Raw genomic sequence first — 27,216 nt, 5'->3', positions numbered from 1 at the left:
TGGCGGGAGGTTCTGGCAGGAGGTAAGGATTAGATGGCAAAAGTGGAGGGAGGCAAAAGTGCACTCTGGATGTATTTATTGTACAAGAAAAGCATTTACTTTCAATAAAAAATAAAGAAAATAAACATCTGATATGCAAAAAAAAAAAAAAAACGATCAAAAGGGGTTCTCTAAAGTGTTCTTCCTGCTATTCATTTTCAAGAAAGCACAGAACTATATTTTCATATTTGTGCCCTAAAATCTTCCCAACTATGAATCACATAAAAGATCAGCATGATTGTCTTTATACCACAGATAGGTTTAATACTTAACCTAATGAAGAGTTGTGTAGCCATGTCCCAAGAATACACATCTAAAACTCCTGAACAGAAGACTCAGGGATCATTGCAAGACAGGGATGGTAACATTCTAACAACCAAGGTAATGGTATTTTGTCATGAGATTGTATCTCCAAGCAATACTATACTCATAAAATCTTACCAGCATGTCTGCCCATACATGAGCTAGATGAGGATGACACCAGTACACATGCTAACCTACATAGGGGAAAGCCCTCAAGGCCCCAAAATATAATAAAAGAGCTACAGACTACAAAGACATTATTAGAGAGGGAAAAAGTCTTTTCCCTTGGAAGAACATGGCAATTGATTACTCAATACTAAATAATCATCCCTGTAAACACAATTTGAAATAATATACAGAATGAGCAGGTTGTACTTATGCATGTGTGTGTGAGTATATAAACACATATATATGTGACAACAATTAATGAGAACAAAGGCAATGTATTTTAAAAAGAGCAGCTAGGGATATTCAGGAGGGTTTGGAGGGAGAAATGGACAGGTAAAAATGAAAAATTATATTATAATCTGAAAAAATAATAAAAATATTATCAATAGCATTTCTTTGTATATTTGTATATTTGCAGCTGACAAATTTGAATGGAAATTATATCAGGAAAATAAAGGACAAAATAGTGTCGACTGATTTACTAAAAAGAAAGAGGCAATTTAGTGTATTGTTCTTGTTTCAATCAGTGTTCTATTGCTGTTTGGTGACACCATGACCATGGCAACTCAATTAAAGGAAAACAATTAAGGATGGCTTAAAAGTTGAAACAATTCACTGTCATCATGTCAGGAAGTATGGTAGCATACAGGCAGGTATGGTGCTGACAGGGCTAATCTGGATGCACAGGTGAAAAATAGAGAGAGGTTGGAGAAGGAAGGGGAGAGGATGGAGAACAGAGAGAGAAAGGCTGTGCCATGGGCTTATAAAATTAGGGAGTAGAACTCCAGTGACACACTTTTTCCAACAAGGTCACACCAGCTACAATAAGACCACACTAACTGCCCTTGTCAAGCAGGGCCTCTCCCTAGTGACATTGGAATAAATGAGCCTATGGATTATATTTTTCAAACCTTTGCTCTTGTCTTTTCTTTTTTCTTAATTTATTTATGGGTGATTATATACCATGTGTGTCTTTCTGCTTCTGGGATACCTCATTCAGGATTATCTTTTCCAGTTCCCACCATTTACCTGCAAATTTCATGATTTCCTCATTTTAAATTGGTGAGTAGTATTCCACTGTGTAAATATACCACAGTTTCTGTATCCATTCCTCAATTGAGGGACATCTGTGTTGTTTCCAGCTTCTGACTATTACAAATAAAGCTGCTACGAACATACTTGAGCAAATTTCCTTGTATACTTGACCATATTTTGGATATATGCTTAGGAGTGGTATAGTAGGATCTTGCAGTAGCACTATTCCTAATTGTGTGAGAAAGCACCAGATTGATTTCCTGAGTGAGGTATCCCAGAAGCAGAAAGACACACAGGGTATATACTCACTCATAAGTTGATATTAGACATATAATATAGGATAAACATACTAAAATCTGTACACCTAAAGAAGCTAATAAAGAAGGAGGACTCTTGGTAAGATGCTCAATCCTCTTTCAGAAAGGCAAAAAGGATGGTCATCAGAAGAGGGAGAAAAAAGGGCTCAGGACAGGATCCTACCACAGAGGACCTCTGAAAGACTCTATCCTAGAGGATATCAAAGCAGATGCCAAGATGCATAGCCCAACTTTGAGCAGAGTGTAGGGAGTCTTATGAAAGAAAGGGGGGATAGAAATACCTTTGCACTTTTTGACATGTATTTGGTATTTAAAATAAAATTAAATGGCTCTGAGTGTGGTTTGATAGAAAAATATTATCATTTATATTTCTCTAAAAACTGGTATTAAACTAAAAAGCAACAAAATATAAAGAAGCGGTACATATCTTTCAGTACTAACTCACTATTAATGGACTTAATTCCACAACAAAGAGACAGAAAGCAAAACAATTAGAAATTATTATCTTCATGCAAGGGTCTCTAGAACCTCTTTGATTTTTGTCCATTGAGACACCAGGTGTCAGGTCCAAAAGAACCTGATACAAATGGCTAACTTGTGCTACATATTAGCATAAAAAGCACATTTTTCACTACCAATCTCTCTCAGAATTTCAAGCACCCATTACAAAGTGGTTCTTATGAGATCTTCTCACTCCTCCCCCTAAAATAAAATTCTCCAGTTCATGGGCTTATCTTTCCCCTCAGTTTCTCAATTCTATTTAGGCTTGCCATTTTGATTTTGCACTTCATGGGTCTCTATTGGTCCTCTTAGCTCCCTCTCTCTTAGCCCTTTCTCCTGTTGCTTTTCACACTGTCCTCTCTCTCCTAATCACATTTTCATCACCTGATCGAATTCAGCCTAATGATCTTGTTTTGTCTACTACATTCTCTTCATGTTCTAAACTATTCCAGATGTCTATGGCTTTACTCTTCTTCATATCTGTAATAAAGATTTTCCTTTAAACTGTACCTTGAAGTGCTGATGTTTACTTTTTACATGGAGAATCACTTGTAATTCTCTAGTGTCCTCTTTCCTGTTGACTATCAGACTCTCCTCTAGTCCATTTCCATTATTTTATGTCAAGCACCAATATCTGAAGACACTCTCTATCTAGGAACTCTCTGACAACACCATCAAGATATCAACTAGGCCAGCTGTACTTTCCTTCCTGGCCTCCATTGCAGATTCCTTAGTCCCATTTACAACATTGTAACAGACCATTTCCATGGAGAAACTGTGCCAAATGCTTCAGTGAATACAGAGTTCCTCCCTTCTGGGGACCTAATCATTCCACTCTTCTAGTCCACTCCCATTCATTTGTGTCAATGAGCAATAAATAAAAGCACTCTCTACCTGGGATCTGGTTAGACATGATAAAGCTGGACACATGTGAGTGATTCCTACTGTTTTTTCTGTAGTCCAGGGCAATCTCTTTAATCTCATCCACAGCACTGCAGCACACCATTTTCAGGGAGCTTGTCTTCCACCCTACATCTAAACAAGAAGAACTCTGCCATACCTTTTTGTAGACCAAGATTGTTCCTAAATGAGCATTTCCTTAATCCCCCCTTTAGCCAACTCCCATTCCTTAGTATCATTCCAATTATCTAGAAACAAGTGCTTCCCAGGATCCACAGTAGCCACACCTGGCATGGTCTTAGAAGCACTCCCAAAAAGGCAACCTACAGCCACCACACTTTCCTAAGATCCAAAGAAGGCAACAGAAACCAAGAAACAAAACACTACAAACTTACCAATGTCAACTCCAAATATTAACGTCTAAAATCACAATCTCCCCAGTCTCTGATACTTAAACACAGTGCAAAACCAAAATTATTAACACTGAAGACAATATGATTCCAACAAATTCAGCCCTACTGGAGTAGACCCTATAAAATGCAATAGAGTCAAAGTAGAAGACAAAGACTTCAAAACATGAATATGCTCAAGGACATTACAGTGGATATAGATAAAATATTAGTGATGTCTGTGAAAACACAGAGTGGAATACAATGATGAAAACAGTTCAAAACATCACAGTAGAAAAAGACACACTAAAATTGCAAACTAAATAAAAATAGAAATGAAAAAATGAGGAAGTCAAACAAAAACTCCAGAGTTAAGCCTCACCTACACAGTCCAAGACATGGAAGAGAATCTCAAGATAAGAAAAATGCTATTCTATTCAGAAAGTCTTTGTCTGGGTGAATGAGTTCAGGCTATTATTCACTTTCTCTTCAAATACCTTAACTGCACATGAACTTTGCTGAGGTTTTAACCCATTTGGAGGTGAGTTTTTAGTGAAAATGGGGATCTATTCCTATGTTTCTACATATAGACATCTACTTTAGCTAGTACCATTTGTGAAGATTATATCTTTTTTCCAGTGTGTATTTCTAGCTTCGTTATAAAAGGAATATAGAGTACAAGTACATTTACATAATATTTACATAGTCAAATATTACTCAGACATTTAAAAAATCAAATTATGATTCTTGAAGATAAAGGCACTTTTGCAGGAAACTGAGAATGAGAGAACCTAGACCCCAAAAGTTATATGTGGTATGAATTTGCTCATACATAAATATTAGTTTTAAGATATATGATATCCAAGCAAGTAAACATAATGCCACAGGGGACACATACCGATTAAGGACTGGGAGTAAGATGGAGGCAGAGATTTCTCCCTAGGAATGGGAAATAAAATAGGTAGTTACAAATTGAAGGTGGACTAAAAGGATACAATTGAAGGGGGTTGGGAAAGGAAGAGGGCAATGAAAAGGTAACACAAAGAGAGAGAGGTAAAATTAAGGGCCATTTGTTTGGTACTGTAGAAACCTAATGCAATAGAAACTTTCTAAAATATATACATGTAAGAAGCCAATATAAATGAAATCACCACATAACAGGAAAGTCCCAACTGGAAATCTTTTGTCACTAAATAAAGCATCCAGTACTGGTAATTGGTTATATTTTACTGAGGTCAAAGTAGTGTGATTGTAATGTCAAAACAAAACAGACTTTTGTCAAGACTATAGGTTGCTCTCCACAAAATGAGTGGAATGTCCTATTGCTTGAGGCAACACATAAATCATTGAACATAGAAAAATAGAGCTTGTGCCTACATAAAACCTTCACACCTACATTCCAGCAATTTTGGTATGGGAAGTATTCTGCAACTACAAAAGAAGAAATATAAACACTAACCCCACTACAAAACTTTTGAACTATAGCGATCTCCTACCTGTAAAACAATATTAGTGCAACAGTTGTAGGAGTAAATAACCAATCTATAGTTTGACTTAAGGCCCACTTCACATGATGGAATCCACACCTGACACTGGTTTATTGATCAAAAAAAAAAAAAAAAAGAAATTACATAGCCCATGGTTCTAGGGAAAAAGCAAATACTACATTCTACTAAAAGTAATAAAATGACCATTGCCAGCATTCTGCTATACTTATAGACCAGTATCTTGTTTAGCCATCATCAAAAAGATGCAGGATGATCAGATGTCATCCTGCATCTGATTTAGACAAATTCAGAGACCCATAGAGAAAATAGACAGTCAGGGAGAGACCTCAGAATATGCCTTCCAGGCTCTTCAATAATTCATCCAGAAGAGTGTAAGAGCCAGAAAGGATAGAGGATATCAAAGAACAAAGCACTATAAATTAAGAGGACTGAAGAATATATAAACTGTGAGAGACTGAGGCAGCATGCACAAGGCCTTTAATATTCTGTCTCTAGCCCTATCTATAACTGATAAGTGCTTGCAAATGAAATGTAGTTTTCTCCAAGGGACACTCATTTTATCCAAGGAACTACACTTAATTGTATTTTTAAGAGTACATTCCAAAAGGTAGATGGCCAAAAATTTCCCTCACTGGCAAGTTTGGATTCTCATGTCCTATAATTCTGCCATTCATTTAAAAAGAATTATCATCACAGTTCTCATTTTAATTTGCTGAATTTTTTCTATTTTTAAAGCTACATGTCCTCTCTGTGTATACCATTGTTTCAAGTTTATTATTTTATGGGATTCCTGCATATACGAACAAGTGTACATCACTTCCCAACTTGGGCTCTTTTTCTTTTTTTGTTTTTTCTTACTCAGATGTGTTTGCTTTTGTCTTTTTGTTATTTTATTTTCTTATTATACATTATAGCCCTCCTTGTTTAATAGGAGGGTGAATTTAGACAGGATAGAAGGGGAAATGGGGAAGAGTTGCCAGGATTAGAGGAAGAGAAAAATTTAATCTAGGTGAATATATAAGTAAAGTGATTATTTTTAAAACAAAAAAAGGAGGAGAAGAAGAAGGAGGAGGAGGAAGAGAAAAAAAAGAAGGAGGATTTAGAGAAAGAGGAGAAGCAGGAGGAGGAGAAGGATGAGAAGAAGAAGAAGAAGAAGAAGAAGAAGAAGAAGAAGAAGAAGAAGAAGAAGAAGAAGAAGAAGAAACAATTATGTCAAAAAAATGTTAAATAGCCATTCACAAAAGATCCAGAAAATTTAAAAAGTGCAAAAAAGTAATTTATGAATAATAGAAATAGAAAAAGAAGACAAAACTCACATCAAAATCCTAGAAAATATTTTCAGCAAAATAATAGAAGAATGTATCCTTAACCTAATAAAGAAGGGGTACCCTATAAAAGTACAAAACGTATATAGAACAACAATTAAAGTATACCAGAAAAGAAATTGTGCTCAGCACATAAAATCATAACGTTAAATGTAAAGAAAAGTACATTAAACAAAAAAGGGATATTAAAAGTTGCAAGTTGAAAATACTAAGTTGCATATAAATTCAGGCTCTTTAGAGTAACTCCTGATCTCTCAAGAGAGATTCTAAACCTAGAATGGCTGAGACAAATTATATATCATATTTAAGGGACCCTTATTCCTATATCCAGTAAACTTTCAATAATAAATGATGAATAAAGATATATTGCATAATAAAACCAAATATGAGCAGTATCTCTGTAAAACTCCCTCCCTACAGAAGCCAATCAAAGCAAAACTCCTATTTAAAAATGTTAATCATACCCAATAAAAGACAAAAAAATGAATAATCCCAAGCATCAAATAAAAAGAGGCAAAACCCCCACACCATAACTGCAAAATAAAGAGAAATAATAAACATTGTTCATTGAAAACGCTGAACTTGGTTATTCAGTTCTCCAATAGAAGGACAGGAACTAACAGAATGGACTAGACAAAAAATATCCTTTCTTCTGCTGCACCTACTGAACACTCTTTACCATCCAGGTTAGATAGAATCGCTGTGTAAAAGGGTGGAAGGAGACAGTAGAAGAAAGTGGACCAAGAAAGAAGTTTAGTTTAGTTTATATAGTTCACGCAAAAAATACCTAAAATTTTTGAGTCAATTTAAAAGAGAATATATACTGTACATACTGAATGAGGAGTTCTACCATTATCCATATGAAAACAACAGATGACTTGGACAGGTCCAGCACACATATATACTCATGTTTACTGAAACACAGCTGACTCTGTGCTAAGATAGAATAGACTTGATTGTCCAGAATCATATCAGTGCAAAATATTATATTATTCAATTTTTTATTCATGAAAAACATGTACATTTTTTGAGATTTTAATATAATCACATTTTTTTCTCATTTCTTTGTCCTCCCTACAAAATCTCCCACACAGCCCTCTTTTGGGTCTTTCAATTTCAAGTCTTGTGGTGTCAATAACTGCTATTACATGTATTATGCATTATGTATGCGTGTGTGTGTGCATGTGTGTGAGAGAGAGCATTTAACATTTCAAGAAAGTCAATCATTTTACTTTGAAATTGTGGATGAACTAAAAATGTATCATCAAAAATTGTGACCTTAGCTAGACACAGAAATCAAACATTGTCTGACTTCACTCCTAATTGTGCTATAAGCAGTCAGTACCCTGAAATAAGAATTGAATGATCAGTATTAGAGCCTGAAAATCAGGGTGTTGTGGCATGACTTGTCAAAACAACATATTTCAGTGACAAGAGAGGAGTAATATAAAGAAATACTTCAGGATAAGAACAGAATGGCTATTAACAGTAACATACATTGTTTACTTGAAAAGTATTCTGTGTATATTTTTAAAATCTCAATAACCAAATATAATTTATGTGAAAGCGATATTAATTTATTTATATATTATTTTATTCTTTCATCATTTTTCCTTCCATTTTCACCCTCCAGAGTTTTGAATAAACACACTTTGATCTTTTGAAAATTCAAGCCACTTTTCATAAACTATTTTTTCATACTTAACATGTCAAAATTTAATTTATAATACATTATACTATATTACAATATCAGGAATATGTAACAAAACACTGAATTTTATCAAGGGTATTTATTATATATAGTATTACAGGAAAAAGAAAAATGTGTAGAGATGAAATACTATTCTTTCTAGTTGTTTTTAAGAGACAGTTGCCTGAGTCCAGCCATCTCAGGAAAAAAAAAAACACCTTATTTTTTTCTTTTTTATTGATTATTACAATTTATTCACTTTGTTTTCTGGCTGTAAGTCCCTCCCTCATTTTCCACCTGTTACAACCTGCCTCCCTCTTCTACCCTTATGCCCCTTTCCTAGTCCACTGATAGGGGAAGTCCTCCTCCCCTACTATCTTATCCTAGCCTAGCCTATCTTATCAAGTCTTACCAAGAATGGCTGCACTTTCTTCCTCTGTGACCAGGCAAGGCTGTACCTTCCAAGAGTAGGTGATCAAGGAACCTGCCACTGAGTTCATGTTAGAAACAGCTGCTGTTACCCTTAATAGGGAACTCACATGGAAACTGAGATACTTATGAGCTACATCTGAGCAAGGGTTCTAGGTGTTCTTTATGCATGGTCCTTGGTTGGAACAGGACAGACCTCCAGGGCCCATATTTTTTGGCTCAATTGGCCTTCTTGTGGAGGGGCTCTCCCATCCAGGTCTTTCTATCTCCTGAATCTTCCATATTATTCCATGCTCTCTGCTCAAAATTTGACTATGAGTTTAATCATCTGCTTCAATTCTCTGCTAGATAGATTCTTTCAGAGGCCCTCTGCGGTAGATTCCTGCCCTGTTCCCTGTCTTCTCCCATTACTGATGTCTATCCCATTTTTGCCCTTCTAAATGAGGATTAAGCATTTTCCCTAGGGTTCTTCCTGTTGTTTAGATCCTTTAGGACTATAGATTTTAGTATTTTAATCCTACATTATTTGACTAATATCCACATATAAGTGAGTATATACCATGAGTGTCTTTCTGCTTCTGGATACCTCACTCAGAGTGATCTTTTCTAGTTGCATCCATTTGCCTGCTGATTTCCTTGTTTTTAATTGATAAATAGTATTGCATTTTATAAATGTGCCACAATTTCTGTGTCTATTCCTCGGTTTGGGGACATCTAAGTTGTTTCCAGATTCTGGCTATTATCAATAAAGCTGTTATGGGTATAGTTGAGCAAATGTCCTTTTTGTATGGTTGATAATTTTCTGAATATATGCCCATGGTTGGTATAACTGAATATTCTAGAAGCACTATTCATAATTTTCTGAGAAAGCACCAGATTGATTTCCAAAGTGGTTGTACAAGTTTATATTCCCACCAGCAATGGAGGAGGGTCACTTTTCTCCACATGCAGTCCAGCTTGTGTTGCAGATGATGTGATACTATACATTAATAACACTAAAAATTCAACCAGGGAACTCCTACAGCTGATAAACAACTTCAGCAAAATGACTGGATACAAAATTAAATTTAAAAAAAATTGAAGCCCTCCTGTATACAGAAGACAAATGGGCTCAGAAGGAAATTAGGGAAACAAAACCCCTTCACAAAAGCCACAAATAACATAAAGTACCTTAGTGTGACTCTAATCAAGCAAGTGAATGACTTGTATGAAAAAAAAAGAACTTCAAGGAAGATATTAGAAGATCTCCCATACTCCAGGATTGGTAGGATTAACATAGGATGGCCACTCTATCAAAAGAGATCTAAAGACTCAATGCAATTCCAATCAAAATACCAGCACAATTCATTACAGACCTTGAAAGAACAATTCTCAGTTTCATATGAAAAAACAAAAACCCCAGAATTGATTAAAAAATGCCTGTACAATAAAAGATTTTCTGGAGGTATCTTTATCCGAGATCTCAAGTAGTACTATAGCACAACAGTAATAAAAAATGGCACGGTACTGGCAACTGTACTTTAAATCTTAAAGGGGTGTGCATCTACTCATTAATCATTTTTATTAAATCATATCAAGAAGCTGAGGGGGATAACAAATATAGGGGAATCAACTGCTGTCTCAGTTTTAGACCCAGTTTGAGGGAGTCCAGACAGCCAATGCTACCTTGGGCTATTGTTTTGGCTCACCAACCTTAAAATATCCCTGGCTTTTCTATTAACAGTGTACTTTTCTTAACTTTAAATTGTTCTTTAAGATTTTTTACATCAGAGTCATTAGCAAAAACATCTTCCCTGACTTTGTTAAACAATCTATTTTTCAAAATTGTTTCTAAGTATAATGGTCATTGCTAACAATCTACATTTATGGCTCCTTTCAAGGGCAGTGGTTAATTCATTAATCTGCTCCAGTAAACATGTAAAAAGAGATAAAGCATTGTTAATTCTAAATGCCAGTGATATTGCCCAGTGATGAGCTAGAAGACTTCTTAGAGTTTTCATACAACTCATGTTATGAGGTATATGGTCATCATAAGGGCAACAAGCAGAGATATGCTACATAAGAGCATAAAGTCCTCAGGAAAATCAGTTCTTGGGATTATGCTTCTCCAAGACAAACTCATCATGCCTATGCTCACAGGGGAGCCACATTCCATGAGTTCTACAACTATTTTACTGTTGCTCCTGCATGGCTCTTGACAAGAACAGGTAGCCAAAATAGTTTGCCTATGGATGGGTGAGGGTGGAGTGAGGTTAGCTCAGGCCCTGGGAAGAAGAATTCATGGTATTGCATGGGCTGTACTAGCCTGGAAGACCAGATAAGATGGAAGGAGTGAAGTCTTGCTGGGAGAAAATGGCAGGTAGATTTGATTTGATATGTTAACTAGGAACTTCTGCCATTAGTTCCAGGTTTGAATCCTACTTCTATGGTAACCTAAACTTCAGAGAGAGAAGCATGGTCTCCATTAGATAATGATCTTCAAGTAAGCCCACAGGGAAGAAAGGTGACAAAGACAAAGATTCTGTTTTTCTTTTCTTTCTATATATCTTCTTCTCTTTGAGGGAGGGCAGTTACCCAAACTAGAGTCAAATTTTTGCTTTTTTGTTTTGTTTTTCTTACTATATTTTATTTTATTAATTGTTTTTATTTTTCACAATTTATTCATTATATATGCTGATTGAAGGTCACTTCCTCAACTCCTACTGGTCCCACCCTCCCTCCATCTTCCCCCATCCCCTTTCCCTAGCCCACTCAAAAGGGGAGTTCCTCTCCTCTGCCATCCACCCATATGTTATCAGAACAGTACTCAGCTATTAAAAACAGAGAAATAAAATTTCTGCTCTTATTTCTTTTCCATGGGCCACTGTACTCACCTCATAAGATTCCATGCCATGAAGTTTGCCTGCAACCTTATCATGACCTAAACACTAAGTATAACTCATTTTAAAGAGTCCCACCCCCAGACACTGTTTGATTGACCATTTCACATCCAGAAACATGTGAAATTTGAAATGCTATGAAGTCTGAAACATTTTATCACAGGCATTTCAGAGAATGTGATTCTCTTGCTGCCTGGAGGGCTGTTTTCCACCAGCCCAGGAAGGCATGAGGGGCAGAAGATGAGAAGTATAAAGCTTGGAAAGCCCGCAAGCATAACAGTGGTCAGCCACTCTGGGAACCACCTCAGAAAGTAAGTTCAACTTTAATTCTAGAAAAGAGAAAACAGAGGCTTATATCCCTTGGGGAGTGCCTGCAATGCTCCAAGTATAGGTGTAGATAACTGTTTAATACTAGGCAATTGAAGGATGCTTGATTTGCATTGAACAGCACATTCCTATCATATCAACAAGAAGAACAATAACACAAAACCAAATTATCCTATATTTGAAGGGAGGGGAGAGTTATCAGGGATCTGTGTCAAAGGCCATCTATCAAATTTGATTGGTGGTGTCGATGTCTAAAGACACTCTCCAGATGAAGTCAGGCAGAGAAAACTCACCCTTGAGATGGTTACACATTTAGGCCAGAAGCAGGGTCATACATGGAAAAGAAAGCCTCCTCCCTCACATCTCAAAATTCAGTCTGAGTTGTGATGGTTTTCAATAGAACCCCTGGAACAATAGGTATGTGTACACAAAGAAACTTCTACAGGATACCACTGTTGTGTTACTCTCAGAGAACTTCCTGGTTGGTGTTAGTTCACCATTCCCTACATATTCATCCACTGGACTGAAAGTGTCTTGTGTAAAGTGAGGCAATTGAAAACAGTAGATGTTGAGAATCAGGTTTATCAATAAGTCTTCCCTAAACACATTATATAATACTTTTGCATGTAATTGATATTTACCATTCATTGTATTCTTTTTAAAAATAAGTTTATTTACTTTACATTCCAATCATGGTCCCCCTACCTTCTCTCCCCCATTACTACTCTCCATTCCTATTTCCCCTATTCCCTTTCCCCTTCCCCTTCAGAAAAGGGATGTCATTTCCATTGAGCTAGTTTTTCAGTTCATTTGCATCTCAGTGGACCAAAGAACAAAAAATCCTTTCCACATTGCTTATATTCACAGAATTCCTCTCCAGTAAGGATACTTTTATGATGATGATGACTCTAGATTTGTGCAAGGCCTCACCATTTTAAAACATTCATAAGTTTTCTCTCCAGTATGAATCATTTCATGATGATGAAGATTATACAAATGTGAATGGTTTCACCATGTTTAAAGCACTCACAGGCTTTCTGTCCATTAGGATTTCTTTCATGAGTGTGAAGATGATTCTGAAGTCCAAAAGTTTTATTCACATTGGTTACAGACAGACAGCTTCTTTGCAGTATGTGTTCTTTTATGTATTAGGAGATGTTATGTGCAAAGGCTTTGCCACATAGGTATATTTGTGTGGTTTTCCTCCAGAATGTGTTGTTGTCTTAGGAGATGATTGTTAAATGCAAAGGCTTTATCACACTAATTACCCTCACAAGGCTTCTCTCCACTGTGTTTTTTCATGTTTTCGGAGACTATTCTGCTGTGCAAAGGCTTTATCACATTGGGTATATTCATGAGGTTTCTTTCCAGTGTGTGTTCTTTTATGCCGTATGAGATTACTGTTTTCTGCAAAGGCTTTACCACACTGGTTACATTCATAAGGTTTCTCTCCAGTGTGTGTTCTTTTATGGCTTAAGAGAGTACTGTTTTCTGCAAAGGCTTTACCACACTGGTTACAATCATAAGGTTTCTCTCCAGTGTGTGTTCTTTTATGCCATAGGAGATCACTGTTTTCTGCAAAGGCTTTACCACACTGGTTACATTCATAAAGTTTCTCTCCAGTATGTGTTCTTTTGTGCCACGTGAGATAACTATTTTTTGCAAAGGCTTTACCACATTGATTACATTTATAAGACTTCTCTCCTGTGTGTGTTCTTTTATGCCACATGAGAACAGTGGTATAGTGAAGGCTTTTCCACATAGAGTGCATTTAAAGGGTTTCTCTCCAGTATGACTACTTTCATGCCTGCAAAGATAATTGGCACATGTGAAAGATTTACCACAGTCATTTCATTACCCTAATAAATATATTTATCTATATGAATTAATTTTATAATTCAGTCTAATGGTAAAGAAGAATAAAATTTTAAAGTTTTATCACTTTATTTACATTTATGATATTCCCCTTCATTATGGTATTTTTGAAGTTCCCCGTGATGGTAAGAGCATTTCTTATGTGGTTCACTTTTATAGCATCATTTTTCTATAAGAGGTTTTCTCATGTACATGAAGAGTATTGTAAGAATTCAGAGGTTTACCAAAGCAATCCCGTTCACAAAATTTGTACAGTATGAATGACACTTCATTTACAAAGTGAGCCAGGACAAGCAGAAGTTCCAAATTTCTAGTACTCATAAGTATTTTCAGCAGTATGATTTTGCTGATGAATTCTCAGTGAAGTTGCAAAACCTATTAACTGTTACCTTGTATCACATTCAGAAAATCTACTTAAAGTGGCGACTTCTACAAAATTAATTGTTCTTGGAGAAACACAGGTACACTGCTTCTTTCAATATCTCTACGGTCATGTGTCTTATAAACATTGTGACATATGATGTACCAATATAAATTACAAGAAAAATAAAAGATTCCCACATTGAATTAACACAGTTTGTTTTTTGTTCATCATAGACATGTCATATAGGGATTAAGGTTTCTCCACAACTATATTCTTGACTCTCATAAGCTGCTCCTTTCACTAAAATTTAAAATGTTACTGCATGAATATGAGTAACACTGGTTGTACTATGAAATATTTGCTTATTAGAAGGTTTTGGACACATACTGATCACCTATTCAATGTGTATACCTCTTACAATATCTGGGTAGATAGAATGAGACTAAACAGACTGAATTAGAATGCAGTACTTAATTATCCTATATGTGATGGGAAAATCTCCAAGTGCAGTTGAAAGTCACTGCTGAAGTTTAAGATCCTTAGCAGGGTGATGCATTTCTAGGAATTTCCAGAAGCTTGTTGGAGCAGTTTCCTTCTCAGGAAAGGGTTTACCTAATAATCTATCCTGAGGGCTATGTGAGCTCTTTACATGACCCAGGGTCATACAGATCAGGAGGCAGATTTGTAGGCGCTTCACTGAGAAAACAGAGTTCACCATCATAGATCAAGTGTAAACAAGTGGCTATCCAGAGATGTCAGACTTCACCCTAATCCAGCAAAGCCTAACATCCCTTAAATGTTTGTTGTTTCTTGGCTTTATTTAAGGAATTTATTTGTTTCCTCCAATTGTTTGATTATGTTCTGCCTGGATTTCTGTATGGAATTTATCCATACCACATACCACAGCATATCCTGAATATACAAACATAGCTGAAAGCACAAGAAAAGATCTTAAAACAAACTACATGAAGATGATATTGGTTGTTAAAGCAATTAGTGCAAAAAAGATGTTTAAGTGTATAATACAAACTCACTGTTTCTTAAAATTCTGCTTTCTTCCACTTGGCTTAGAAGTTTACATTTTCTTACACCAATGCATACATATATCCCATCATCAGTCAGAAAATAATATGGTTTCCAAGTGATTCTAACAGATATCTTTTTCTTTATCTTAAGAGTATGAGATAATTTTAGTAGTCACAATCATTTTTTTCTAATATTGAAACATTTGTATGCTTTAATGGAATCTCTTCCATTGGAATATCCCTCCACCTCCAATACATTTTTTTATTGTTGCCAAAAGAAATAACCATATTGCACAAGTTGAGTAATGCCCAGTGATTTCTTTGATTTTGATTTTGACTATAAGCCTATTATATTTGCTTATAGGACTGTGTTATATTTATAGGCCTATCTTTGTGTTTGTTTTTGACAGGGGTGCTTTGTATATTGAGAGATTTGATTAGATATAATCTAACTATATTGTTTCTCTTGAAAGTTATAGACCTTTACATATTTTTGCCTTCTGAAAATTTATTATATTATGCTATAATTCCTTTAGTTTTCTTGATTAAGAAACTTGATTTAATGAAAGAGCTTTACTTTTCTCTTCTTGATATTAAAAGCTTGCCTCTCCTCATTTCTTGGTATATCTGTGTTTTCAAGTTGTTGAAATCATCAATGTCTCGATTTTTACTACCTAAATGACTGATAGAATTAACATGTTGTTGGAGTGTTTTTAAAACTTTCACATATATGGTTCTCTCCTTGTCCTTATTAGCTTCAGTTGTCAACATTTCAAAGCCTACAGTTATCTGAGGGAGCCTCAATTAAGGACATGCCCTCATCAGAGAAGGTGGTTGCTATATCTACGAGAGATTGTGTTGACAGATGATTGATGTGGGAAGGCTCTTCCACTGAGAGATGAATATCCCTAAGCAAGTGGGCCTAGGCTGCATAAGATAACTACCTGAGCATAAGACAGTGATGAAGTAAGAGACCAACCCAGGAAACATTTGCCCATGGCTTTTGCCTTAATTTTCTTCAAGATTGACTTTCTATGCTAAACTCCCAAAATAATGAACTGTGATCTGACAGTACCAAACTAAACATGTAAACCCATTCATGACCTGAGGTGCTTTTAGTTAGGGGATTTAGTCACAACAATAAAGTAGCAAATTAGAACAAAACTCATATGCAAAGAGTGATTTAGCTGTGGCACAGAATCTTGGAATGTTCTCTTTTTAAGGAATGTGGAAATCATCATGATTTAAGACGGCAAAAGCATTAGGAAGCTGCATAAATAGCTTCATCAGCTATTCTGGTAGGACCTAGAAGATCAGAGTGTTGAGAGTAATGCAGACAGAGAAAGTCCAGGCCATAGGATTTCAGTGGAAAATAGACTCCATGGAAAATTAGGCTAGAGGTCATTTGTGTGATATTTTAGCTGAAAATCATACTTATTCTGCCTATGCCCTGAGAAATTGAGTAAGGCAGAATTAAAAAAAAATAATGGCCTGGATTTCTTACTTGGAATACTAAATCTCTTGAATGGTTATTGTTAGTGAGACAGTCAAGACCATAGTGAAAGAAAGAGACAAGTGGAGCAGAAATAAATGTAAAATCTTTGGTTTCTTGAGAAAAGTGTGACTAGGTAGTTTCAGATGGCAGTCACATTCTGAAACAAAGACAGTAATTATCAAGGAGATTATCACCATCAAAGAGAAGATCCTAGCTCTGGATTTGAAGCCTAAGATGGTGTCCATACAGTAATGCTCCCCACTGCTAATTCTTCTGTTAATGGAAGGAGTAAGCAAATTGATTCCTAGTGCCAGGAATGAACTTCATATAAAACGTTCTCCAAAACTGGTCCAAGGATGGCACGGTCCATCCCAATTTAGAATCCAACTTGACAAGCTCACCCATGTTGTGCTGGTTCTAGAAACAAGAAAGATGCAAAATTTAAGGTAATATATTCTTTCTTTGTAGCTTCAGTTCAGCACTGTGCCAGCCGTCTGTGTTTGACACAGTCAGATCCCCAGTAAAGATACTGTAAAAGTTCATTGCATGAAGTTGTGAGGATGAAGCCTGAGTTGCATCTTGACACTACAAGGTGTTGAGATATCTAAGTTATGAGACACCTCCCATAGAATGCTTCCTGTAGGGAGTGGAAGTAACCAAACTTGGAGATGTATGAGGTGTTGCAGGGATAGGACCATCTAAGACTTTTGAAACAGCATCAGAATTTGTTGTTTTCCTTGCTGATCTTCTTTCCTTGGTCCAGTCTTCCCCAACTATGTACACATTGCTCTATCCTGGAATGGGAAAAGGTATTCTGTGCATCTATGTTGGAATGATATAACTTGTTTCTGATGTTACAAGATGTAGCAGCCAAGAGATTTTCTTGTGTGTCAGAGGAGACTTCAGACATTTGACCAGTGTATGAGCTATTTCAGAATTATAGGATCTTTGAAATTAGACTACATTTTCATCAAGGGATGACAATAATCCTTTAGTGAATTTGGTCATAACTTATTTGATTGAATCATAAAAGCTCCCAGAGAAAATGATGTTTCTGTTTTTTTACATTGAAGATTAAGTTTCTGTGTAGCCCTGCCTGTCCTGTATGTAGACCAGGCAGGTTTGGAACTTACAGCTCTAACTCCAATCTAGTGTTGGGCTTAAATTTAGGCCAACATGCCTGGTATCAGCATCATCATCATTGGCTGCTGAGCCTGGAATATAGGGTTTTAGGTATTTTACTTTGTTTTGTTTGGTTTTGTATATGTAAGCATAGGTTTTTGTGCTGATCTTCATCCACATCTTCCATTTGAAATTTGGCAGGGAGTATATTTAATTTCTTAGGATGGCATTTATTCATGACACTAACACTATCTGAGCTTTCTAAGTCTTTGAATTGTAGGTGTGTGACGCTCTTCTTACCTTTTGTATTTGTTTTTTTTAATTTTGTTTGTTTTATTCACATTTAATTTATTTTTAATTTAAATTTGTTTTTTTTATTTATGCTCTGACATAAACTCGAGTCTTTCATCACCTCCACCTTGGTGATGCAGCTTTGCAATGCCACAGAGGAAGATGATGCAGCCATCCTTGATGAGACCTGATAAGCTAGAAGGGGAGGAGATCCTTCCCAATTAGGAGACTAGAGAAAGGGCATAGGGGCAGAAGAAGGAGGGTGGGTGGGACTGGGAGCAGATGAGGGAGGGAGCTATGGCAAGGATACAAAGTGAACACATTGTAATAAATAAATTAATTAAATTAAAAAATAATTTATCCACTTAACATCCCAATTTTAATCTTCTCCCTTGACTCTTCCTTGTCTCACCCTCCATTCTTCTTCCCTCCTTATCCCACTTCCTATATCTCAGATACAGGGAACCCTCCTCTCCTACCATCTGAACCCAGCCTATCAAGTCTCACTAGGACTGCCTGCATCCTCTTCCTCTGTGTCATAGCAATGCCCCCTCCACCAAGGGGAAATGATCAAATAGCATACAACAGAGTCCATGTCAAAGCCAGCACCTTCTCCCCTTACTATGGATCGAACATGGAGACTGAGCTGCCTATCAGCTACATCTGAGCAGGGGTCTGGTTCCTCTTCATGAATGGTCTTTGGTGGGTCCATCAATCTCTGCAAGTCCCCATGGGCCCAGATTTGTTGTCCTTGTTGCTCGTCTTATGGAGGTCCTACCAGCTCTGGGTCTTTCTATCCCCCATGCTTTCCTATGATTCCCTGTGCTCTACCCAAAGTTTGGCTGTGAATCTTAGTATCTGCTTCGATCCCCTGCTGGGTAGAGCCTTTCAGAGGACATGTATGTTAGGCTCTCATCCTGTTCCCTCTCCTCAGTCACTTCTGATGTTGATTCTATTTGCCCTTTTGAATAACAATTGACCATCCTCCATAGGGTCCTCTTTTTATTTAGCTCCTTTAGGCCTGTGGATTGTAGTATGTTTATCCTGTATTATGGCTATTATCCACTTACCATGCATGTCTTTCTGGTTTTGGAATAACTCACTTAGGATGATCATTTCTAGTTCCGTCCACTTGCCTGAAAATTTCATGGTTTCCTTTTTTTTAAATACCTGAGTAGCATTCCATTGTGTAAATGTACCATAATTTCTGTAAAGCATTTGTTCAGCTGAAAGACATGTAGGTTGTTTCCTGATTCTGGCTATTATGAATATAGGTGCTATGAACATAGTTGAGCAAATATTTTTGTTGAATGGTCGAGCATCTTTTTGATATATGCCCAGGAATGGTAGAGCTGGGTCTTGAAGTAACACTATTTCCAATTTTCTGAGAAAGCATCAGATTGATTTTTAAAGTGGTTGTATAAGTTTGCACACCCACCAGTAATGGAGGAGTGTCCCTCTTTCTCCACATTCTTACTTCAGGTTTTTATCTTAGCCATGATGGGTTTAAGATGGAAAGCAGAATCATTTTGATTTGCATTTCCATGATGACTATAGATATTGAGCATTTATTTAAGTGTTTTCCACCATTTGATATCCCTCTGTGGAGAATTCTCTGTTTAGTTCTGTACCCCAGTTTTAAAATGGATTATTTGGATTGTTAGAGTTTAATTTCATGAGCTCTTTATATTTTGTATTTATTAGCCCTCTCTGTTGTATGAAGATCTTTTGTCAGGCTGTAAGCTGTCATTTTGTTCTGTTGACAGAGTTCTTTGCTTCATAGAAGTTTTTTGTTTCATGAGATCCTATTCATTAACTCTTGATCTTAGAGCCAGTGCTCTTGTTGTTCTGTTGAGGAAGTTATCTTCTATGCCAATGAGATCAAGGGTCTTTCCAACTTCTTCTTCTAACAGATTTAGTGTATCTGGTTTTATGTTGAGGTCTTTGATCAACTTGGACTGTAGTTTAGTTTAGTGCAGGATGATAAATATGGATCTATTCTCATTTTTCCACATGTAGACTTCCAGTTAGATCAGCACCATTTGTTGAAGATGCTGTACTTTTTCCAGTGAATGGTTTTGGCTTCTTTTTCAAAAATCAAGTGTTTGTAGGTGTGTGGGTTTATTTATAGGTCTTCACTTCAATTCCATTGATCCACCATTCTGTTTGTATTAGAGTACTGTGCAGTTTTTATTAGTATTGATTTATAGTAGAGCTTGAGATCAGGGATGGTGATACCTTCTGAAGATCTGCTATTGTACAGGATTGTTTTAGCTATTTTTGCTTTTTTAGTTTTCCATATGAAGCGGAGAATTGTTCTTTCAAGTTCCTTAAGGAACTGTGTTGATATTTTGACGGGAATATCATTGAATCTGTAGATTGTTTTTGGTAAGATGGCAGTTATTACAAGATACATTATGTTTTTTATTCCCTGGTGATTGTGAAGGGTGTTATATTCCTAATTCTTTCTCAGTCCATTTGTCTTTTTTAATTTTTTATTTAACTTCTATTAATTACACTTTATTCATTTTTTATCTCCCCATAAGCCCCTCCCTCTTTTATATACAGGCGTGCTACTGATTTTTTTTTGAGTTAACTTTATATCCAGCCATTTTGCTGAAGTGTTTTTCAACTGTAGGACTTCCCTACAGTAGAATTTTTGGGGTCATTTTTTATACTGTCATATCATCTGTGAATAGTGATATTTGACCCATTCCTTATCAATTTGTGTCCCCTTGATCTCCTTTAGTTGTCTTATTGCCCTAGATAGGACTTTGAGTACTGTATTGAAGAGATTTGGAGAGAGTGTGTAGCCTTTTCTTGTCCCTGAGTTCTGTGGAATTGATTTAACTATCTTTCCATTTAATTTGATGTTAGCTATAGGATAGCTGTATATTTTCTTTACAACTTGTAGATCTGTGCCTTTGTCTCCAGTCTCTCCAAGACTTTAAACAAGAATAACTGTTGGATATTGTCAAATGCTTTTTCAGCATCTAAGGAAATGATCCTGTGTTTTTTTTCCAATTTGTTTATATTATGAATTAATATGCCTTATATTGAACTATCCCTGCATGCCTGGGATGAAGCCTTCTTGGTATTGGTGGGTGATATCTTTGATATGTTCTTGGATATGGTTTGTTAGTGTTTTATTGAGAATTTTTGCATCATTGTTCATAAGAGATTGGTCTGAAGTTCTCTTTCTTTTTGGGGATCTTTGAGGATTTATCAAGGTGACTGTGGTCTTACAAAAGGAGTTTGGTCATGTCGTGTCCATCTCTATTTTGTGGAATAATTTGAAGAATATCGGTTTTCACTCTTCCTTGAAGGTCTTGTATAATTCTGCTCTGAAATCATCTCGCCATTCGCTTTTTTAGGTTGGAAAGATTTTAATGGCTGCTTCTATTTTTTTTTTGCCTGTATAAGACTATTTCATATCTTTACCTGATTTTGATTCAACTTTGGTAAGTGGAATCTAACAAGAGAATTGTATATTTCATTTAGATTTTTAGATTTTGTGGCATATAGGCTTTTGACATAACAGCTAATGGTTCTTTGGGTTTTCTCAGTGTCTGTTATCTCTCTCTCTTCCTGTCAGACTTTGTTGATTTGGATAGTGTCATTCTGCCATTTACTTAGTTTGGCTAAGAGTTTGTCTATGTATTTGATTTTCTCTTGGTTTTGTTGATTCTTTGAATTATTCTCTTTGTTTCTAATTTATTGATTTCAGCCCTGAGTTTGGTTATTCCTAGTGGTCTACTCCTGTTGGGTGTGTTTGCTTCTTTTTTTTTAAGGGCTTTCGGGTGTGCCATTAAGTTGCTTGTATGGGATGTCTCCAATAGCTTATGAAGGCCTTTAATGCTATTAAAACTCCTCTTAGGACTGCTGTCATTGCATCCCATGAGTTTGGGTATGATGTGCATTCATTTTCATTGAACTGTAGGAAGTTCTTTCTTTATTTCTCCCCTGACCTAGATTTCATTGAGTAGGGAGTTGTTCAGTTCCCACGTGTGTGTAGGCTTTTTATTATTTCTGTTATTGTTGAGGTCTATCTTTAGTCCATCATGGTCTGATAGGATACAAGACATTATTTCAATCTTGTTGTATCTTTTGAGGCCTGGTTTGTGACCTATTGTATGGTCAGTATTGGAGAAGGGTCCATGAGGTGCTGAAAGAAGATATATTCTTTTCTGTTTGGGTTAAAAAATTCTCTAGATATCTATTAGGTCCATTTGATTCATGACATCCATTAGTGTCATTATCTCTCAGTTTAAGTTCTGTTCCATTGCTCTGTCCCTTGATGATAGTGACATATTGACATCTCCCATTATTAATGAATGGTGATTAATATATTCTTTAAGCTTTATTAACATTTCTTTTACAAATGTGGGTGTCCTTGTATTTAAGGCATTGATGCTCAGAATACAGATGCCATCTTGGTGGAAATTTCCTTCAATGAGTATGAAGTATCCTTCCTCATTTCTTTTTATTTATTTATTTACTATTTTTTAATTTAGGAGCAATAACTGATATCAGTCAATATTTTCAAAGTTTGAACATATGTGTAACAGCATAGTTTTTTTAAAAAAACATCTTTCAACATTTTACTATTTTCTTTTTTCTTATTTAATTTTTATTAATAACAGTTTATTCAATTTATATCCCCCTGTACTTTCCTCCTTCCTCCCCTCCCAATCTGACCCTAGGTCTACCCCACCCCTGTCCCTCTCCTAGTCCACTGATAAGGTAGGTCCTCCTCCCTTTCACTCTGATCCTAATCTATCAGTTCTTATCAGGAGTGGCTGCATTGTCTTCTTCTGTGGCATGGCAAGGCTGCTCCCCCCTCGGGGGGAGGTGATCAAAGAGCAGACCAATAAGTTCCTGTCAGAGACAGTCCCTGTCCCCATTACTATGAAGCCCACTTGGATACTGAACTGCCATAGTCTACCTCTGTGCAGGGATTTCAGGCCATCTCCATGAGTGGTCCTTGGCTGGAGCACCAGTTTCAAAAAGACCACTGTGTCCAGAATTTTTGGAACTGTATCTGTCCTTGTGGAGCTCCTATCCTCTCCAGGTCTTACTATCTCCTACTTCGTCCATAAGATTCCCTGCACTTTGCCCAAAGTTTGGCTATGAGTCTCAGAATCTGCCTCGAGACCCTGCAGGGTAGTGCCTTTCAAAGGCCCTCTGTGGTAGGCTCCTGTCCTGTCCCTGTTCTCTCCCTCATCTGATGTCCATCCTCTTTGCCTTTCTGCATGGGGTTTGAGCATCTTAGCCAGCATACTCCTTCCTGATTAACTTCCTTAGGTGTACAGATTTTAGTATTTTTATCCTATATTTTATATCCTATATCTACTTATGAGTGAGTATATACTCTGTGAGTCTTTCTGCTTCTGGGATACCTCACTCAGGATGATCTTTTCCACTTCCCACCATTAACCTGCAAATTTCATGTTTTCCTTGTTTCTTTATTGCTGAGTAATATTCCATCATATAGATATACCACAATTTCTGTATTCATTCTTCAACTGAGGGCCATCTGTGCTGTTTCCAGCTTCTGGCTATTACAAAAAAGCTATTACAAACATAGTTGAGCAGATATCCTTGTTGTATACTTGAGGGCCTTTTGGATATATGCTTAGGAGTGGTATAGCTGGATCTTGAGGACACGCTATTCCTAATTGTCTGAGAAAGTGCCAGGTTGATTTGTAAAGTGGTTGTATAAGTTTACATTCTCACCAGCAATGAAGGAGGGTTCCCTTTTCTCCAAATCCTATCCATCATGAGTTGTCACTTGAGTTATTTGTCTTAGTCATTTTGATGGGTGTAAGGTGAAATCTCAGGGTGGTTTTGGTTTGCATTTCCCTGATGACTAAGAATTTTGAACATTTCTTTAAGTGTTTCTCTGCCATTCTATATTCCTCTATTGAGAATTCTCTGTTTAGCTCTGTACCCCCCCCTTTTTTTTTAATTTGTGTTACTTGATTTGTTGCTGTTTAACTTCTTGAAATCTTTATAAACACTGGATACTAACCTTCTGTCAGATATAGGGTTGGTGAAAATCCTTTCCCAATCTGCAGGCAGTCATTTTATTTTGACAACAGTTTCCTTTGACTTATAAAAGTTTTTCTGTTTCATGAGGTCCCATTTATTGATTGTTGCTCTTAGAGCCTGTACTGTTGAAGTTCTGTTCAGGAAGGTGTCCCTTGTTCCAATGAGTTCAAGGCTCTTCCTCACTTTTTCTTCTCACAGGGTTAGTATGTCTGGTTTTATACTGAGGTCTTTGATCCACCTGAACTTTAGTTTTGTGCAGAGTGATAAATATGGATCTATTTGCATTTTCCTACATGTAGACATCCAGTTAGACCAGCACCTTTTGTTGAAAATGATATCTTTTTTCCATTGTATGGTATTGGCATCTTTGTCAAAAATCAGGAGTCCATAGTGTGTGGGTGTATTTCTGGGACTTCTATCCGATTCCATAGATCCACTAGTTGATGTCTATGCAAGTACCATGCAGTTCTTATTACTGTTGCTCTATAGTGCAGCTTGAGATCAGGGATGGAGATACTGCCAGAAGATCTTTTATTATGGAAGATTGTTTTAGCAATTCTGGGTTTCTTGTTATTCCATATGAAGTTGGAAATTTTTCTTTAAAGGTCTGTGAAGATTTGTGTTGGTAATTTGATGGGAATTACATTAAATCTGTAGATTGCATTTGGTAAGAGGACCATTTTTACTTTGTTTATCCTGCCAAGCCATGAGCATGAGAGATCTTTCCATCTTCTGATATCTTCTTCTATTTCTTTCTTTAGAGACTTGAAATTTTTTCATACAAGTCTTTGACTTGCTTGGTTAGGGTCACACCAAGGTACTTTATGTCCTTTTTGACTATTGTGAAGTGTGTTGTTTACCTAATTTCTTTCTCAGCACTTTTGTCTTTTGTGTACAGAAGGGCTACTTATTTTTTTAGTTGATTTTGTATCCAGCCACATTGCTGAAAGTATTTGGCCACTTTAGGGGTTCCCTGGTAGAATTTTGGGGGTCACTCAGGTATACTATCATATCATCTACAAATAGTGATACTTTGACTTCTTCTTTTCCCATTTGTATCCCCTTGATCTCCTTCAACTGTCTTATTACTCTAGCAAAGACTTCGAGAACTATGTTGAAGAGATATGGAGAGAGGGGGCAGCCTTGCCTTGTCCCTGAATTCAGTGGGATTGCTTTCAGTTTCTCTCCATTCAGTTTGATGTTGGCTATATGTTTGCTGTATATCGCCTTTACTATGTTTAGGTATATGCCCTGTATCCCTGATCTCTCCAATACTTTAAACATAAATGGATGCTGGATTTTTTCAAATGCTTTTTCAGCATCTAAGGAGATTATCATGTGTTTATTTTTCTTTCAGTTTGTTAATATGGTGGATCATATCGACAGATTTTTGCATCTTGAACCACCCCTGCATACCTGGCCTGAAGCCTACTTGGTTGTAGTGGATGATACATTTGATGTGTTTTTGTATTGGGTTTGCAAAGTATTTTGTTGAGTATTTTTTCATCAATGTTCATAAGGGAGATTGGCGTGAAATAGTCTTTATGCTGGGGTATCCAGGGCTGCTTGCTCTTGAATAACTAGGTTCTGGAGATGCCATATTGCTTTGTCTTTTGCTGATTGAGCTTTTATACTGGCCTCTACCCATTGGGATATCCTAGGTTTTGGATGTTAGTTTCTGGTACTTCCTGGAATCCTGTGGTGGGTCGAATCCCCTTGGCAGGAAGATGATTTTTCCCAAAGGAGCTCTCCTCCGTTTTTTCGGTATGGTCACTGAATGACAGGTGTTTTTCAGGAATTGCCACAGCTCATCTCAGGCATACAGACCTGAGTAGTAATTGTTGCCTTTGTTAGTAAAAGGGGCTATTCTCTCACCCAGAGAAGTTCTGGAGACAGCTGCCCTGCTACTGGGTTTCTTGCTGTAAATGTAGTGAGCTGCTGCTGTAACCTGAGTGCCCTGTGGCTTGGTCAGTTTAGTTAGGGATAACTGGTTGTTCCTTGGAGCAGTATCTGGGGGTTGATCTCAGGAAACCCAGGCTTCTGTAGGTCTCAGTTTGGAGCTCTGTGCCCCAGTACCCAAGTGGTAATCTGTGGCAGGTGAGCACCACTCTCATGTGTACAGCAGGAGGCTAGAGTAGGAGCCTGTGGATAACCAGAAACTTTTCTGGAGCTAGGTGTCCTGAGGTAGGGCCAGATATTTCTCCCACCTTTGGGTTTTCTTTCAATGGGAAGACTCAGTCTGTCATGTTTGACATAGTATGTAGAATGTGTAGGCACTTGCCAATGATGGCTCCAAGCTGGTGACTGGGAAAGAATCTGAGAACTTTTCCAAGAATGTTCCTGTGTATGGTGGATGTAGTGTGTGTGGGGGGAGTTGGCTGAGTTCTCTAATCTGGGATCTGCTGTTTCCCTGCCTGTGGGGTTTTCTCCAGACGGGGAAACCCAGCCTCTAGAGTCGTGGCGCACACAGTTCTGTGATGCAGAGTAGGGTATGGAGGGCTAGCGGCTGGAGGCGCACTCAGGCCTGACAGCTGTGCACCCACCAGTCTGCAGGACCTTTCCATGGATAGACTGGGTGATCTGAGGTCAATCCTGCTTTCTTCTTCCCTGTTTCTTTTCTAGACTGGGGCTCCCAGTCTCTGGTGCTCTGGAGAACATAATTTAGTCTGGAAAGGTTATCAGGACACAAAGGTGTATCCTGCGACCCAGGATATCTTCCAAGTTCTCGCTAAGTGACCTGAGAGTGGACCTGACTGACTCCCACACCGTGGAGTTTCCTCTCACCTGGGAAAAAGGATCTTTGTTGTTTTAGGGCCCAGAGTTCAGTCTTTTAGTTGCTGTACCAACATTGCTGTCCTACTCCTCAGACCCAATGTCCTCCTGGCACTGCCATCTTGGATTCCCCCCTTCCTCATCCCTTTCAAATAATTTTGGTTGAAAGTCTATTTTATTAGATATTAGAATAGCTACTCCTGATTGCTTCTTGGGTCCACTTGCTTGAAAACCTTATTCCTGCTGCAACATCCCAGGAACTTTCCCAGAGATTAGCTGGGTGCTCTGAGGTTGGACCGATTGTTTCCCTCATCATTGGTTTTCTTCTTACATTTGAAACACAGTCAGTTGGGACCCACAAATCCACCTATTGGACGCCATGCAGTCTCTGCTACCCAGCTTATCAGACAC

The 27,216-nt window shown here is 37.2% G+C and overlaps 1 protein-coding gene across 1 annotated transcript in view; it reads right to left on the bottom strand.

The window, feature by feature from the left end:
* Positions 1–13,185: 13,185 nt before the first annotated feature.
* Positions 13,186–27,216, bottom strand: part of LOC132650722 (zinc finger protein OZF-like) — a gene marked incomplete at its 3' end in the record, with an annotated part of 126,935 nt that continues 112,904 nt past the window's right edge. The window contains 2 exon segments of the mRNA XM_060376060.1: positions 13,186–13,553; positions 13,556–13,608. Of these exon segments, the coding sequence (XP_060232043.1) occupies positions 13,186–13,553; positions 13,556–13,608 (421 nt within the window).

This window comes from Meriones unguiculatus, assembly GCF_030254825.1.
Source record: "Meriones unguiculatus strain TT.TT164.6M chromosome 13 unlocalized genomic scaffold, Bangor_MerUng_6.1 Chr13_unordered_Scaffold_28, whole genome shotgun sequence".
Classification (NCBI taxonomy): Eukaryota; Metazoa; Chordata; class Mammalia; order Rodentia; family Muridae; genus Meriones; species Meriones unguiculatus.
The sequence above is the reverse complement of the archived record's forward strand: the minus strand, read 5'-3'. Positions and strand labels throughout refer to the sequence as shown.